The 18,541-nt window shown below is 47.6% G+C and overlaps 1 protein-coding gene across 2 annotated transcripts in view; it reads left to right on the forward strand.

Annotated features, from left to right (window-relative positions):
- Positions 1 to 10,069, forward strand: part of SLIT3 (slit guidance ligand 3) — a 627,330-nt gene extending 617,261 nt beyond the window's left edge. Inside the window, exons 34-36 of one of the 2 annotated variants that reach the window (XM_003936171.4) lie at positions 81 to 366; positions 1,538 to 1,746; positions 5,134 to 10,069. In XM_003936171.4, coding sequence (XP_003936220.2) covers positions 81 to 366; positions 1,538 to 1,746; positions 5,134 to 5,369 — 731 coding nt within the window. In that variant the 3' untranslated portion in view covers positions 5,370 to 10,069. The remainder of the gene's footprint in view (positions 1 to 80; positions 367 to 1,537; positions 1,747 to 5,133) is intronic. The other variant, XM_010346663.3, reaches the window with a different exon arrangement.
- The last annotated feature ends 8,472 nt before the right edge of the window (positions 10,070 to 18,541 follow it).

The following is an 18,541-nucleotide window of genomic DNA, read 5'->3' on the forward strand; positions in this document are numbered from 1 at the left end:
GAAAAGTGCTTTCTCGCTCTGAGGACAGCAGGGTGGCAGGGGACGGTCTTCAGGCCACTGTCCTGGCTCCCCTCCCGCAGGCATCCCCACCTCCACTGGCCTCTCCGCCTTGCGCCAGGGCACGGACCGGCCTCTGGGCGGCTTCCACGGCTGCATCCACGAGGTGCGCATCAACAACGAGCTGCAGGACTTCAAGGCCCTCCCGCCGCAGTCACTGGGGGTCTCACCAGGCTGCAAGTCCTGCACCGTGTGCAAGCATGGCCTGTGCCGCCCCGTGGAGAAGGACAGCGTGGTGTGCGAGTGCCACCCGGGCTGGACAGGCCCACTCTGCGACCAGGAGGCCCGGGACCCCTGCCTCGGCCACAGGTCAGTGTCCCGAAGCCCTGGGTGTGTGCTTGGGCTCCCAGCGTGGCCTCAACCCCACCCCACCTGAGAAATAGGCACTACTGGATTCTGGAGCAATTGCAGTCAGGCTGCAGATAGGATCTGTAGAAGTGTAACTGTTTAAGAGTTCAAGAGGCTGAGCCTACTTACAGGGATCAGCATAAGAGGGCCTTGCCCAAAATACTTGTCTCTACCAGGTGACCTTTAGAACCTGTCCAGAGCCACAGTGAGCCCCTGGCTCTCTCTGTGGGAATTAGAAAAAGGCGCCCATGTGGGCAGACTCAGCCTGTGCAAGGCACCAGGGGTATATAACCACACAGAGTCAAACCATATTTAATAGTTTAAGCAACTACTCATTCAACAGAGATTTGCTGAGTTCCTGCTATGTACCAGGCCTCAGGAGATCCAGTACTGTCAGTGTTAAGAAACTGGAATCAGCCAAAAATAACACCAGAGCCAACATTGGCAATGTGGTTGGCTAAACACATTGCCACGTCAGTCAGGAAATTATCTGAAATCAGGAATAAGGAAAGGGTTTGAGCTTCCTATGTTGCTCTTGAGCGTGCACACGTGTGTGTGTGTGTGAGAGAGAGACGCTGTAATATGGATTCTGGCCCTGCATGTCATCTCAGTAGGGAGAGTGGTGTATTGTGATTCAGAATATAGGCTTACTGTCATTCTTTTCCACAGGTGAAATGTACTGCATAGGAGCAATAGGCAGAGTTGTGATGGAAATTCAGAGCAATACCGGGTGTCAAGCACTTAATCATTCCATAGCCAGTGGTACCTGCTGGTAGTAGTGGGGTGGTAGTCATTCTTATTTAAGACGCTAAAGCAATTAAAATGTATAGCGAATGCCTAGATTCTTCCAAGCAGTTGCTACTTGGCTACATGAGCTGTGTGTGTAAATCAGCAAGCCAGTCTCTGCTGTGGCCACAGCTCACAGTGAACACTGGGTGACGCTTGCAGGCTTCTGGCTGGTTGGCCAGGGGAACAGGGTGGTTAAGAAGAGATGCTCGGCGTAGGAGATGGAGAAGGCTATTGGACTGCATGCAGCTCTGGCTCCCTTGGTCCCTGGCTGGGTGGACAGAGGGAGTCCTCAGCGGCACCAACTCTGGTCTGGCTCCCTTCCCATCCTCCCCTCTGTCCCCAGCTGCAACCATGGAAAATGTGTGGCAACCGGGACCTCATACATGTGCAAGTGTGCCGAGGGCTATGGAGGGGCCTTGTGTGACCACAAGAATGACTCCACCAACGCCTGCTCAGCCTTCAGGTGTCACCACGGGCAGTGCCACATCTCAGACCGAGGGGAGCCCTACTGCCTGTGCCAGCCCGGCTTTAGCGGGGAGCACTGCCAACAAGGTGGGTCTATGGTGCCTGTGGGAGGGAGGAAGCGGGGGTCAGAGTTGGACTTCACATCCAGATCGCCTCAGTTCCAGTTCTGGCTGTGCCACTTAAGGGCTAAATGACCTTGGTGCTGTCGCTTTCTGAGCCTCAATTTGAAAACAGGGGCAATACTACACCTTCCTGTATCAGTTATCTAGTGCTGCATAACAAGTTAGCCCCAAACCATAGCAGCTCTAAATGTTTTTCAGCCCACGTTATTCCTGTGGGTTGGAAATTCAGAAAGAGCCTAGCTGGGATCTCTCGAGGTTGCATTTGACACAGCCAGGGCTGCAGTTCTCTGTAGGCTAACCCAAAGCAGCAGGATCTGCTTTCAATGTGCTGTACTCCCATGGCACTGGGTATTGGTAGGAGGTCCCCGATCTGCCCTGTATGAGTCCCTACATGGGCGCTAGAGGGTCCTCATACCAGGGCAGCTGGCATATCCCACAGTGAACAGTCCAGGAGAGCGCGAGCCACATGTCTTCCATGACCTGCAATTGGAAGTCACTCATGCCATCATTTCCACCACATTGCATTGGTTACCTCGGTCAGTGAGGGGTCAGGAGGGGACCATGTAAAGGGCATCAGTACCCGGAGGTGGTAGGCACTGGGGGCCACCTTGGAGGCTGGCTACTGTGCTTCCTTGTAGGGTTGTTGGGAGGAGTATGTGAGATGTAAAGTCGGAAGCAACTCTGTCACAATGTAGAAGGCCAAGCACACATTTAGAATCTGCATGACTTTGACCAGCCTGGTCAACATGGTGAAACCCTGTATCTACTAAAATTATAAAAAATTACCTGGGCATGGTGGCAGTCACCTGTAATCTGAGCTACTTGAGAGGCCGAGGCAGGAGAATCATTTGAACCCAGGAGTCGGAGGTTGCAGTCAGTCAGCCTAGATCAGGCATCCCCAAACTACAGCCCATGGGCCGCATGCGGCCCCCTGAGGCCGTTTATCCGGCCCCCCGCCACACTTCAGGAAGGGGCACCTCTTTCATTGGTGGTCAGAGAGAGGAGCACAGTATGTGGTGGCCCTCCAACGGTCTGAGGGACAGTGAACTGGCTCCCTGTGTAAAGTTTGGGGACGCCTGGCCTAGATCAACCAGGGTGACAGAGTGAGACACTGTCTCAAAAAAAAAAAAAAAAAAAAAAAAAAATTCTGCATGACCTTGAGCAGCATATTCTGGTTCACTTCCCCATCCATATAAGGCCAGGAGTGGTGGATCGTGCCTGGAATCCTAGCATTTTGGGAGGCCAAGGTACAAGGATCGCTTGAGCCCAGGAGCTTGAAGCTGCAGTGAATGCACCACTGCACTCAGCCCAGGTGACAGCGTGAGACCCTGTCTCTGAGGAAAAAACAAAGTGCAGATGACTCATGCCACCTCTGCACAGGGTTAAGTGAGGTCCTAATAAATAATGGATCAAAAGTTCAGATTCTTAAGCATGGACTTTTTAAAGACGAAACAAACAAGTGTAGAAAATGGTCCTCAGTGGACCTCAGCAAGGAGAACACATGAGCAGAATGGATGGTTCTTTTTCTCCACTTTCTAGCTGTTGGCCTTGAGATGCCTTCAAAACTAATGCAAACCGTAGCCATTCAGAGTGGCCCCCTGACACTGACCAGCACTATTGACATCACTTGGGAGTCACAGAAATGCAGGCTTCCAGGCCCCAGCCCAGCCCTTTAGAGTCAGAACCTGCATTTCGCAATGTTTCACATATGTATCCAAGCTGAGGAGGTTGCTCCACAGCCTCCATCCAACCCACCTGCCCTCACTGGGTCAGCAGAAGCCAGTTCTTTGGTCTGACTAGTCATAACCATCTAATTACGTATCTTGGTTAGTGGCCTCTTTATCGTATAATTGTGAGGTGAGCTCAACAAAGGAAAAATATATAAAAATAGTTGTCCTACCTTGAGGGTCTTTCTCTTGCATGGACACTGAGAAGTCTTGCTGCCTGCCACCAGGATCCCAGGCCATCCACCCCGTCTCTTGAGGACTCTTTCACATTTTATACCTATATGAAATACTATTCTTAACCAAAACTCATTTTTGAAATATTAAATAACTTATTTTGAAATAATTTCAGACTTACAGGAAAGTCGTCAGGAAAGTATGAACAGCCTAATCCCTTTACGCTCGTCATCAGCATGTTGCCCCATCTGCACTCCTCCTCGCCCCATGTTGCACACATGCACACACACACACATTGTCATGAACCTCTTTCGAATCCTTTTAACAACCTCATAATTTTAAAGACTTTTAGCAACACCTGAAGCTTTACAATGCATAAAGCCCTTTCTCCTTCACAGTCTCCTCTGGTGCTTGTAACAGCCTGGGAGTTGCTGGAAGGACAGATAAATAAATGTGTTACCATTTTTCAGACAGGGAAACTTCGACTTAAGGGTCATGGCTCCCTTCCTCAAGAGCCTTGCTACAGACATTCTCCCAATGTAGTAAGGACACAAAGGAGTGGAAGGGAAAAGCTGGGTCAGGGTCCAGAGTGTTCAAGCAGATACAGGAGTGCCCTTTCCTGCCCTGCAGTTATTTCTAGGCCTTCTGAAGCTCATCCCAAAGCTTCATTAACACCTGCTTCCTATTCAGATTATCAACTCCAGCAAAATTTCCCAGAGAAGCCTCCCTGGCCTCTGGGCCAGGTCAAATGCCTTTTGCATACTAATGTCTTATAAAATACAAGAACATATACTGTATGTTTTTGTATAAACATCTTCCCTTTCTTTGTAGCATCCACCTCAGTTTCTCATTAAATATATTCACTTAAATAGTATCTAGACTCTAGGTGGAGGGAGACAGACTACCAGGAGTGGTGGCAACCGGGCAAACTGGGCATTGCCTGCCCCACCTGAAGCACTCAGCTTCAGCCATCACTGTAGTACAGCGTTGCAGGCCCAGCTTTGCCAGACCTCCTGGTTTTCAAGGAAACCAGAAATCCAAACTTTGAGGTGAAATCTCCTGCTTTTTGAATGTTGGCATTTAATTAATTTTTAGGCATATGTAGGGCAATCAAAATTAGCCGAGGGACAGGATTTAGCCCACAGTCTACCAGTTCGCCACATCTAGCTTTAGTTTTGACTTTAAGATTCTTACAGGAAGGGACCAAGCCTGCTTTTGTCATCATTATATCCTTAGAGCTTAAGTGTAAGCCTGGCAGACAGCCTGGGACAGGAAAGGCACCTGTTTTTAAAATGGATGGGTGGACAGAGGGGAGGGTAGGCAGATGGATGAGTGAATACATTCTTACTGTCTTCAGAGCACAAGTATTTCAAAACAGCCTACCTGAGAACTGCTCATGGTCCCGCTGGCCACCTAGACCACCAATGTCCTGACTTTTGTGCCCTCTGCAGAGAATCCATGCCTAGGACAGGTAGTCCGAGAGGTCATCCGTCGCCAGAAAGGTTATGCGTCATGCGCCACAGCCTCCAAGGTGCCCATCATGGAATGTCACGGGGGCTGCGGGCCTCAGTGCTGCCAGCCCACCCGCAGCAAGCGTCGGAAATACGTCTTCCAGTGCACAGACGGCTCCTCGTTCGTGGAAGAGGTGGAGAGACACTTAGAGTGCGGCTGCCTCGTGTGTTCCTAAGCCCTGCCACCTCTCAGACTCCAGCTTGGTGAGCCTGGGACAGCCATGTGGGACCCCTGGAGATTCAGCGTGAAGGAGACAAAGCTGGAGAGGAAGCTAAAGAAGAGAATATTAAGTATATTGTAAAATAAACAAAAAATAGAACTTATTTTTATTATGGAAAGTGACTATTTTCATCTTTTATTATATAAATATATCACATCATCTGAGTATATGTACCATATAGTGAGTTATTTTTGCCAAGTTTTGTGTTGTGTATTTGTTGTGTTTTTATAAACAGCTGTTTAAAAGTTTAAGAAAAAAAAAAAGGACTAATAAAAATGCTTTAAAACAAAAGGCTAAGAATAAAGAATGATAGCCTGTCTGGGATAAGAATAAAGAATGATCACCTGTCTGAGGAAGGAGGAAGACGCTTTCATGTTTATGAAATGTTGTTATGTCGGCAGTGAACCAAGGCCTGCTCACTGAGATCAGAAAAAGGAATAGGAGGAAGAGAGAGAAGGAAAGGATCTTTGTTTTTCAACTCCCTTTTTTTTTTCCTTCCCTAAAAGTACCCAGCTCTTCAGAGCCCTGGACGTCAGTGCCCGAGATGCCCAGTTCCTCCAGGAAAAGCTGCTGAGCCCTGGCCTTCCCAGTCTCACTGCAAAATTGCTGTCCCTGTCTGTCCCAGACTCCCCTGCAGGATCTGAACCCACTGGGGGACCCCTCTTCTCCTTCCTGGCTTACCTTGGCTTCCAGTCAAGGACTGACTATTGAACTCTGCTGCAGCTTTCATTTGGGACCGTTACCAAATTTTAAAACAGCTGCTATTTTTCCTGCTCCTCCCCAGGAGAGGGGTCTTCCTAGAGGAGGCGAGGGAAGAGGGTATCATGCTATCTCCTCAGGCCCCACGTACCGGCCCCCTCCTCCTTCCAGGTAATTTTTAATTGAAATGTATCCCAGGAAAAAAGGTAGTCAGCCCTTCTGGAATGCAGAGGGCTGGGAGCCAAGCCTGCCCACAGCACTAGTAGATGTCCAACTCTGGAAGGTTCTTGGAGGCTCCTGCTGTAAGACAGGCCTCTGCCACCTGATCGTCCAGGTCACCATCATGATGACAGAGACCTTGCCCATCTGCAATACTTTCCAATGCATATCCAAACTGTACCTTAATTTATCTGTGCAACCCCTGACTCCCTGGGAAGGATAAGGGAGTAGAGCCCGGTTCACTAAGAAGGAAGTTTAGGCCCTCACAGGCTCTGGAACTTACCTGAAGCCACACACCAGATAAGTGGAGGAGCCGGATCGGAAGTCCAGACCCAAAGCTTGAGATTCTTTCTCCAGAATGGGTGAGCACAGGTGATTCAGGTGGCTCAAATTCACCAGAGCAGCCCTGCCAGAAAAGGAAAGATGTTTTTCCTGCTCTTATTCTGCCTTGCTCATTCCTCCTTCTCCCTCCTCAGTATCTGGAAAGATTCTGGAGGGCAGGGATTATGTACCTAGGGAATGTGAGCAAGGGCAGCTCCTCCAGCCTCTGCCTCCATTACTCAAGGGGACTTCCCTGCCCGTTTCTTTCCCTGTCCATCCCTCCTTCACTTCCCATTTGCCCCCTTCTACCCCATCAGGCTAGCTACCTATCTTCCAGGGCTCAGCTGTTCACACCAACTCCCTGGCTCTCGTCATCCCTCCCTCATTCCCCCAGGAACCTCTACTATAGACATTTCATGGGGAAGAGTTTGGAAGTCATTGGACCTCTCAGCGCTCAGGGTCCCTGGAGGAGCCTAATTGCTCAGTAAGGGCCAATGGTGGGCCAAAGACTCAGGGAATAAAGAAGGGAGAAAGAAAAGAAAGGAAGCTAGATGGAAGGATGGAAGGAAGGAAGGAAGCAAGCAAGCCAGTTAGGGAGGGAGGGAGGAGGGGGGATTAAAGAGAAGGGAGAGAGGGATATAGTGGTAGAATTTATCTAAAAATATGTATGTAAATCTCCATTATGTTCCAGGTACTATGCCTTATGGTGGCTTTGGTTTTTGTTGTCATTTGAGACAGGGTCTTGCTCTGTCACCCAGGCTGAAGGAGAGTGGTTCAGTCATAGCTCACTATAGCCTCAACCTCCTGGGCTCAAGCAATCTTCCTGCCTCAGTCTCCCAAAATGCTGGGATTACAGGTGTGAGCCACTATGCTCGGCCTATTTCAAATATTATTATATCAGATTTATTTAGTACTATATCAAATACCACTCTAATCGTGAAATAAATAAATATATATATATATATATATATATATATATATATATATATATATTCATTTAATTCTTGAAACAACCATGTAGTTAAAATACTATTAACTCATTTTATGGTTGAGTAGACTAAGACACAGAGAAGTAAAAGAACTTGCCCAAGAGTGGATATCTCATAAACTGTGGTGCCAAGATCTGGGCTCAGGCTATCTGACTCCAGACCTTGCTCACCCAACCACTAAACCATCCTGCTTCTCGTGGGAAACAGATATGTCCTGCCTTTGAGGATCCTACAGCCTGTGACAAAAACAGTCATACAAATGGACAATTGCCTTAGTACACAAGGACCTCTCAAATGGCAATATAAAGCAATGGAAGTGGCTGTCCAGAAGAGGGAATTTCCAATCGTGGGTCTTCAAGGCTGAATAGGAGTTTGCCAGAGGTGGGAAAGGGAATTGAACTTTCCTGGGAATGGCCTATTCAAAAGCATTGAGGATAAGGCAAGGCCTGGCTTGTTTGGGGAAGAGTCAACGTCTAGGGTGGCACAAGCATGGGAAGAACACTGAGGGGCAGAGAGAAATGGGGTAGGTGTGAAGGCAGGGTTTTGACCACAAAGAGCTGTGCACACTAACCTAGGCCAAGGTGCCAGCAAGATCGTTTGAGGAAGGGAAGAGCAAGACAAGCTCTGGTTTAGAAAGAGCATAAAGACCTGAAAAAGGAGACAGAGCTGTCACCTAAAATAGATTTGAGAGCTCCCTGCGGTCTACTCTGTAACTAGAAAACACTGCCAGCCAGATGGATCACAAATGGTATGGCAGCATAGAAGCTCTGCCCTTGAAGACGGTCCTGGGATCTGCCCAACACCCTTCCCAACCTCCATCGCCCCATCCCTCCTCTCCCCCCGGGCAGATGGAGCTGAGCTTTATCCCACCACCAATGCCCCTGTTAGCCTCCTCTCCCCACCCAGCCGGGAGCCTACTCAGCCTGCCATCTCAAGAGCCCCACCCAGGGGCACTGGCTTCCTGGGAGGACTCAACAGGCTGCCAGCTTTCCCTCTGCCTACCCAAGGAACCCAAGACCTCCCTCTGCCCATCACCCCGGGCCCAATCCTGAATCCAGCCCCCATCAACCAAGACAGCAAAAGGGCCAGTCCTGTCCCTCACAATTTTGAGCCTTCTCCCTCAAGTTTGGAACTGCCAAATGCAAGGACCATTATAAAAATTCTCCCAAACATGAAGTTCCTCCAACAAATGATAATTGAAACTCTCTTTCTCCTTGAGCAGTCACATTCTAGAAACAGGACATTCCATGGGGCAGGAAGAGTTCAGTTAGTTAATTTGCTCCTGAAAAGGTGTGTTTCAGTGTTTGTGTGGGGCTGTACGTGGGCAGATGAGACCACTCAAGCTGTGTTCCCCCTGAGCAGGATTCAGGAAAGGGAAAAGAGGGTCTCTTTGACTCAACCAAGGGGTCGTACGATGGCCAATGAAACTATGTATTTAAAAGTTCTTTGTAAAGTGTAAACTAAAAACCTTAAATGTAAGATGCTGTTGTTATTATTACTGTTGTTGTTGCTATTATAGACATGCCAAAAGGCCCTTGTTAGAAGACGACTTTGCCTTTTCAGTCTCATAGCAAGGAACTAAAGCCTGATGCTTCAAAAAGATGAGAAGGGGGCAAGAAGAGGGAGAACTCCCAAGCTCTGAGAAAAAAAGCCCCAGGGTGACCTTCAGGAAAGGCCAGGACCAGGATTGATCTAACCTTGCCCTTCACGAGAGACGAAGCTGGGGCCAGACTGAACCCTAAGATCAAACAGTCACCCATTGCCTTTGCTGGAAGCAGAAGCCCACAGCAGCACATGACCTGCCCCTGAAACTCGGGATACCAGATATCAGAGATGGAGGAGCCATGGGGCATTACCGGTAGGCAGGAAAACTGAGGGTCAAACGCATGGAAGAACGCAGTGATCATACACCAAAGACACACAGATGATTAACCCCAGGTGTCTACCCAGGCCGAAGTTCTTCCTGCTACCCCAGAGTGGGTGCCCAGGCAGAGTGAAGCGTGGCTTAGACTCTCTAACACTTTCTTAATGGCCCAGAGGGTGTCCTCTGCCTCCCCCACAGCAGTCTCCAGGTACACCCGAAGCTGGGAGCACAGTGTGGTTTGGTGGGATTTGTTCCCATTTTGTGGTGTGGACTCAACAGTGCCAAAGGAAACACCAGGGAAAAGTTGGTGAGACATGCCAGCCAACAGGAACAGTAAAGGTGTAATTGGGCGTTTGGCAAAGCTTGTTTTTCTAACTCAACGATAGATTCTAACAGGAAATTTTTAAAGATGTTTTTTAAAACAATGTTACCGTGCCACTTTCCCAGTATGGAATAAGTAACATGCATTCTTTTTCAACATGCTGTCACATTTGGATGTCATTAAAATAAATGGATGAGTCACAGAGGAACTATCAGATGCTCTTGTGACTACCATAACTCAGCGCTGCTCCATGGTGTCTGCTTTATTTTTACCCCTGATTTTCAAACTCCCTAAAACAAAGATTACTGCATTCATGGGGTCTGGGGAAAGTCTGGTGTGCAATTAGATGAAAGAATCAGTTTCTTGGATCATGAAGTGAGAAAAATGGATCCAGAGTTCCTCAGAGCCATGGAAGAAAAGACTCAACACACAGCTTAGGGTCTGCAGAGGATGTGGTCCGTATGGCCACAGACTGGGTGCCAAGGGTCATGGGGGAAGAAGCCACTCCAGTTCAGAGAAAGAGAACAGTCTATTGATATGTAAAGGAAGATTCCTCCTTATAGGACTCCAATGCCTAATTAAATTTCTCCTTTATTGGTTCTTTCAACAAGTATTTATTGAGCATCTACTATGTGCCAGGTACTGTTCTAGGCATTGAGGACTCCAAAGATGATGAACACCAAGCCTTTGACTTCCTGTAATTTAAACTTTAACCAAGGGGTTGTGTGTCCATCAGCAGATAAAGATAACACCAGATAGTGATAAAGTTAACTTCCACTAATAAAGGAGACATTCCAGAATAGCCGGGTGGGTGTTTCATACAGTGAGGTCAAGAAAGCTTCCCTAAAGAATTGCAATATGGGGTGGGGCAAATACCAAGAAATAGAATAAGGAAGCCTGGCCCTGCAGCACTCACTAGATATCTGCCCAGTGTGGCTGTCATCCGAGGGAGGCGGGCAGCCTAAGCAACTTAGGAGGCCAGAGAGGATGGCCTAGGCAAGATAGCATGAGAGAGGCTAGAGAGGGGAGGGGCACGCAGGCCCCTCAGTCTCTCAGCCCTGGGGCATCCTCGAGGGGCTCTGCACTTTTAGAAGGAGGATTGCTAAGGATCTGGAGGCTGCCACTGGCTAGCAACTCACCTTCACTTCCCTGGCAGATGGCTTTCCATCTGCCCTGTGCAGATCCCACTGAGAGCAAGACACTGGTGGGCAACAGATGCATCAGGTGCTAGAAAAGGGGCCAGACTCTGTGGCCCCAGCCCATTGCTCCTTCTTCCCCCAGGTCTCCCCGAGCAAGACAAGGTTACACTGACTGGGGACGCTAAGCCTCCAGCAAACATGCCTTTGACATAATTTCATACATTTTAGTATGCATTTATCTGAAATGGGTAGAGAGTGGATTCTCTGCTGAACACATACTGTGTCAGACAGCCTGGGTGTTCCTGCTAGGAGAAGCTACTGCCAGGAAACCTACAGTGTCCATCTCTCATGTTGACACCAGGAACCCCTCCTCCCAGGTTTGAGACCCAGATGTACATCCCTCTATCTCAAATTCCCTGTTTTATCAATCTATAGCAGGATTCTGAACTGGGAGAGTGTTGCCCCCCCACCCAGGAGACATTTGGCAATGTCTGCAGATATTTTTGGTGGTATAACTGGGGCACAGGGTGCTATTAGCATCTAGTGGTAGAGACCAGAGATGTTGCTAAACATCCTACAATATACAGGATAACTCCTTGACAACAAAGGATTATCCTGCCCAAGATGTCCATAGTGCTAAGATTGAGAAACTCTGGCTTAGCCGAATCAGACCCTTCCTTGAATACCTGGATGGAATTACTCGCAAGGAAGGAAGCAGGTTGGTGTGCTAAATATGCAACAAACAGTGAGCTTTCTAGGGTGCCTGGGTTGGAACTCACGGCATGCTGGTGATGTGTTCCTATACTTAGAATACCATTGTTTTTTGTTGTTGTTGTTTTTGAGATAGAGTTTCACTCTTGTTGCCCAGGCTAAAGTGCAGTGGTGACATCTCGGCTCACTGTAATCTCCCCCTCCAAGGTTCAAGCAATTCTCCTGCCTCAGCTTCCCAAATAGCTGGGATTACAGGTGCCTGCCATGCCATCCAGCTAATTTCTATATTTTCAGTAGAGACAGGGTTTCACCATGTTGGCCAGGCTGGTCTCAAACTCCCGACCTCAGGTGATCTGTCTGCCTGTCTCCCAAAGTGCTGGGATTACAAGTGTCAGCCACTACACCCAGCCAGAACACCATAGTTGATGGGAAACTAAGACCAAGACATTTCTAGCAATGGGGGACCACAGTGATCCTTTCTGCCACTCTTTGCCCTTACCACTCAGTCACTGAAAATCGGTACAGAACAGTGGATTCTGGATTTAACATGCTCAGGTAACATGAAGTAGGGCAGAGCATGTGACACTCACCTTTGGACCTGCTACTGACAGAGAAATAGAGAACAGGATAAATAAAAATGCTATGCTTCTGTTTCCTGAACTCTACCCTTCATTGCAGTCCTGGCAGGAGGCAAAGATCATGAGTACTGAGGATTTCCTTATGATAGTCCAAAGGGGAGTGAAGAGATCATGGCTCAAAAGCCACAAGCAGCTCAACTTCAAGATACAGCCAGGGATGCTAAATCACCTCTAGTAACTGACAGCAGGATTAACTGGTTGGCAGAGGAACCTAGCCTACTCAGAGTAGGCTACAGGCACAGGAGACGCTCTTATTTACACGATAAAGGTCCTTATTTACCAGCCCCTACAGGGGGATGGGAGATGAGCAAAGTGCTACGGTTACAAGCATTAGCCACTGTCCCCCAGCCTGAAACTTTCTTCATTGGACTCAAAATGCTAATTTCACATGAAATTAAAAATTTAATTTAGGCCAGGCACAGTGGCTATGCCTGAAATCCCAGCACTTTGGGAGGCTGAGGCAGGAGAATGGGGCTTGAAAGCAGGGCTGAGGGAGGTTCTAAGGGAACAGGCCTCATGTCCTTCAGCTCCACTTGCCCAATGTGTAGCGGGTGGGTGGTTTACCCCATCTTCCCCCGAATCCTGCAGCTTGACTTTGGCCATGTCAATAGCCACTTCAGTTTCTCCATCTAGGAAACAAGAATAGCAAGACTGACATCATCAAGGCTCTGTAGATTACAAGAGACTCAAAGCAATCCAGAGAACTTAAGGCAAAAAAAGGAACGTGCTGAGACAAGTGGTTGGAAGACCTAGGGCAGGTCCTACTGCTCAGGCGTGGGTGTTTGGATGCTAAAGCTCATACACTGTCGTAAGGATTCAGGTGGCTGGTGCGTACTTGGCTTTGTTTTGCCTTGGCTTCCATCTCAGGAAGCCTCTCCTATGCAAATAGCAAACTGACTCCCTACAGCTGCAGACTGAAAGTGGTAGATACTACTCATTTCACGCCCAGGGAAAATAGAGCTTCTCATCTCCAATGCTTCTGAGCGATAACCCAGAATTGAGTCTCACTGGCTCTGATTAGCCTAGTTTGGGGCAAATGTCCAGCCCTAGATGAAGCAGCAGGGTCAATAAACAGTCATTTTAGTAGCAGCCATGGACTATGAAAAAATTAAAAAATAAACAGCACTAATTGAATAAGCCTGTGTCACATGAGAAACACATAGTCGGGGATGAGAGAGAGTTTCCCCAAGGAAATGAGAGAACAGAGCCTGGACCAGCAAAAACAAGACAGTAATTACTCACCATAGGTAGTTTTTTAAGAATATATGATATAATATTGATATGACGCAATAAGGCTGGTATACCTACTTTGCGGATTCCAGTACACCAAACAAATATAAGTGATAAATAGGGATGTTAACAACTGGAAATTTTTTTAAAAACACTGTTTTTTACTAACATTCTTGAAAGTTTATGAAACTTACTTTTTTTCTTCTGAGACAGGATCTCACTCTGTTGCCCAGGCTGGAATACAATGGCATGATCTCAGCTCACCGAAACCTCTACCTCCCCAGCTCAATCAATCCTCCCACCTCAGCCTCCTGAGTAGCTGGGATTACAGGCACGCACCACCATGCCCAGCTAATTTTTTTGTATTTTTTGTAGAGACAGGGTTTCGACATATTGCTCAGGCTGGTCTCAAACTCCTGGGCTCAAGTGGTCCACCACCTCAGCCTCCCAAAGTGCTGGAATTACAAGCATTAGCCACCGTACCTGTCCTGAAACTGTCTTCATTGGACCTAAAATGCTTTTTTCATTTGAAATTTAAAATTTAGGCCATGCATGGTGACTCATACCTAAAATCCCAGTATCTTGAAAGGCTGAGATAGAAAGATTGCATGAACCCAGGAGTTCGAGACCAGCTTGGGCAATACGGTGAGACCCTGTCTCTACAAAACAATTGAAAATTATCTGGGCATGGTGATGCCCACCTACAATGTAGTCCCAGCTATTCAGGAGGATCACATTAGCCCAGGAGTTCAAGGCTGCAGTGAGCCATGAACACACCACTGCGCTCCAGCCTCTGCCACAGAGTGAAACCCTGTCTCAAGAAAAGAAAATAAATTTTCAAATCCAGCCTAAAATATGCCTGTTCTCCTAAATTGGGGAAGGGAGAAAAAACAAAAGAATAGCTGCTAAACTCTACTTTGGGTTCTAGAATAAAATATAATTAGCTGAAGAGGGATTCATTCACCTTTGAAGTTATCTTAGTGACCCCTCTCCAACAACCTTGTTTTGAAAATCATTTTATCTTCCATATCCTTTTGATAGTGGCTGATAGGACGTAAGAGCAGCGATTAGAGAAGTGGAAGATTGCCTAGTTACAGGTGAGAAGGTGAATTCACAGAGTGAGATGAAAAATCTGACATTCGTTGAGCACACACTCTTGATCACACATTTATACACATCCTTTTGTGTAAGACCAAAGCAGAGCTGCCAGCACGTTCAGTTGTCCCCATTGAAGCAGTGAGAAAGACCTGAATCACATAGCTAGGGAACGGCAGAGAGGTGATTTGAACCAGGTTGGACTAAGCCCAATGCTATGTCCTTTCCCCTACAACACCATAATTTGCACCTAACAAGCCCTTGATGAATGCCTGTTGTTGGGCTCTTTCTCACATACAGGACATTTGTGCAAGATACTGGAACTCATGGGATTAAGGAAAGCTGACGAGCTAATTAATTGGAAGACTGAAACCAGACCTTGTGTAAGTGTTGGAATAAAGCCAATGCAACTACTGGGAGAAATAATAGGAACGGTTCTTTTACAGAATGACTGGGGTGTGCCAGAGTTTTTGCACGTTTATCCCCATTCCTCACAAAAATTCTGCAAGGTAGAGGTTGTTATCCCAATAGTATAGATGAAGAACCTGAATCTTAGAGAAAAGGGGCATTGCCTGGGGTTCCACGGCTAGCAAACTGCAGAGTGGCGTGGGTCAGCTGAGCACATGCTTTTAGACTCAGCAGAGAACAATGATCTCTATTCTACATTTTCCATGGGTGGAAGAAAGGCTGCCAGACACGCATCTGAAGAATAGAGGAGGTTGTGAGTCTGGGGGTCCCAGATCAGCGATGTGAGTCTCATAGGCAGGCCTCAGCCCATGAGAAGCATCGTCCAGATATATCTTTGTGGACAATTAGGACTTTTCAGCTGATAGGAACCACTGCAATGTAACCAATATCCTCTACCTCCTCCTGCACTCGAGAAGCAACAAATGAACTGGAGTCCTGGGGCTGCCACTGACTTGCTATGTCACTAGATATGTCACTCTTTGAGCCTCTGCAAAAATAGCAGGGGGTCCGGGGGGTGGGAGGGAAGAGGAAGTGGCCTGATAAAATGTACTTGTGTCCCAGAAAAGTTGCTGGCAATAACTTTTTATAAGAAATTTTTACGGCCAGTCATGGGGGCTCACATTTGTAATCCCAGCACTTTCGGAGGCCAAAGCAGGTGGATCACCTGATATCAGGAGTTCAAGACAAGCCTGGCCAACATGATGAAACCCTGTCTCTACAAAAATACAAAATTAGCTGGATGTGGTGGCACATGCCTGTAATCCCAGCTACTTGGGAAGCTGAGGCAGGAGAATTGCTTGAACCCAGGAGGTGGAGGTTGCAGTGAGCCAAGATCATGCCACTGCATGCCAGCCTGGGCAACAAGAGCGAAACTCCGCCTCAAAAAAATAAACAAATGTTTATAAGGGATAAATGTATGCAAATGTATTTTGAAAAAGCTCGGGCCGGGCGCAGTGGCTTAGGGCCGGGTGCGGTGGCTCAAGCCTGTAATCCCAGCACTTTGGGAGGCTGAGGCAGGTGGATCACAAGGTCAAGAGATAGGGACCATCCTGGTCAACATGGTGAAAGCCTGTCTCTACTAAAAATACAAAAAATTAGCTGGGGGCCGGGCGCAGTGGCTCAAGCCTGTAATCCCAGCACTTTGGGAGGCCGAGGCGGGTGGATCACGAGGTCAAGAGATCAAGACCATCCCGGTCAACATAGTGAAACCCCGTCTCTACTAAAAATACAAAAAATTAGCTGGGCATGGTGGCACGTGCCTGTAATCCCAGCTACTCAGGAGGCTGAGGCAGGAGAATTGCTTGAACCCAGGAGGCGGAGGTTGCGGTGAGCCGAGATCGCGCCATTGCACTCCAGCCTGGGTAACAAGAGTGAAACTCCGTCTCAAAAAAAAAAAAAAATTAGCTGGGCATGGTGGTGCATGCCTGTAATCCCAGCTACTCAGGAGGCTGACGCAGGAGAATTGCCTGAACCCAGGAGGCAGAGGTTGCGGTGAGCTGAGATCGCGCCATTGCACTCTAGCCTGGGTAACAAGAGCGAAACTCCGTCTCAAAAAAAAAAAAAAAGAAAAGAAAAAGCTCTAAGTGCCATAGAGGTATGAATTAATCCTAGAAACAGTATCTAATCTGTATTCCATTCTCAGGGCTACCATAACAAAGTACCCCAAACTGGCATGAAACAACAGAAATCTATTATCTCACAGTTCAGGAGGCTAGAGGTCCAAAAATGAAGGTGCCAGCTGGGTTGCTTCCCTGCGGAGGCTGAGAGAGTGAAACCGTTCATGCCTCCCTCCTGCCTTCTCTTCCGGTGGCTGCTGGCCATGCTTGGCATCCTTGGCTGGTGGATGCCTTGCTGTTGTCTCTGCCTATCTTGTCTTCACATGTCCTTTTTTGTCTCTTATAAGGATATTTCCACCAGATTCAGGATCCAGCCTAATCTAGCACAATCTCATCTCATATTCCTTTACCTTAATTACATATGCAAAGACCTTATTTCCACATAAGCTCACATTCTAAGATTGTAAGTGGATAGGAGACTTTGGGAGAGACACTATGCAACCCACTACAGAACCTATTGTCTTCATTTGAGGACGCTGAAGGCTTGAAAATTTAAGTGACTTGCCCAAGGTCATATAGTTTTATACAATTTAGTGTGCATAAACGATGTTAGAGGAGAGGCAAGTGCATGGTGTGATTTTCAGAAACCATACACCAGCGAACAAACAAACCTTCCTAGATCAAAATAAATAGGACCATCCTACATGAACAAAGTCCAGAGGGAGCCCGCCCAAATATGTTCAATAACTCCAACCCATAATTCTCCCTCCTGGGGAACAGAAAAGGGTAGGTTTTTAGTACCACAGAAAAATTATCAAAGCCAGAGAAAAAACTCAGAGAGCCAGCAGTGTGTTGCCAGCCATCTCTTTAGCCAAACACGCAGTTTGAGAGAAGCCTCCACCTCAAATGTGCCCTTCCCCCTGCAATTTCCTCCACTTACAGTTCCAAAACCCTGCCATGATATCAATCAGAGAAGTGCCAACCTGGTCCACACTTTATGAGGTGCGTCTCCGAAACCTCGCCAGCTCTCGTGGCCAGGTGTAGCCACTAGGAATTTAAGTGGCAACTTGATCCTTAGCTGTTTCTCCATGATTTTCTGCCTGATTATAAATATTGCTTTGTGAAAATCCAGCCACACCACAGTCTCAGTCGAGCTGCATTTTTCTGAAACTTAGCTTTCCTTACTGGTCATAGACATCTGTTTCCAGTCAAGAGCCAGGGCGAGCCCGGATTCCACGTGGTCTGCCGCAGAAGGCCCAGCCATGGTACTTAAAACCTCGTGGGCCTCAGATAATTGGCCTCCAAACCAAATTCAGCTGCTGGGGCCTGATCAGAAACTGCTGGGTTTCTTTTTCCCTAAGCCGATTTAATTCCGACCCCCAAGCCCTCTGACCTTGTTTCCTCTCTTTCTCTGGCCTAATTCCTGGAAAATGGAGTCTGGAAATACCCAGGGACTACTTGGGTGGGCTCCAAAGGTTCGGGGAGAAGAGATAGAACTGAAGGGTACAAAAGGGATGAAGAGAGAAGCCAGGCATGGAGGCCACATCTTGTGACTCCATTTATAGGAAATGTACCAAATAGGTAAATCCGTAGAAACAGCAAGCAGATTGGTGGCTGCTAAGGGCTGGGAGAGACCAAATGGGGAGCGACTACTTATGGGTACGGAGTCTCCTTTGAGGGTGATGAAAATGTTTTGGAGCTAGTTAGAGGTAATGATTGCACAACATTGGGAATGTACTGACACTGAATGGTATGCTTTAAAATGGTTAATTTTATGGTATGCGAACTTCATCTCAAAAAAAAAAAGAGAGAGAAGGAAAAAAGAGGGGGTGGAGCAGAATGAGGAAGGAAGCCCTGCAGCTCAAGAGCAAGAACT

The sequence above is a fragment of the Saimiri boliviensis genome, chromosome 20 (genome assembly GCF_048565385.1).
Source record: "Saimiri boliviensis isolate mSaiBol1 chromosome 20, mSaiBol1.pri, whole genome shotgun sequence".
Classification (NCBI taxonomy): Eukaryota; Metazoa; Chordata; class Mammalia; order Primates; family Cebidae; genus Saimiri; species Saimiri boliviensis.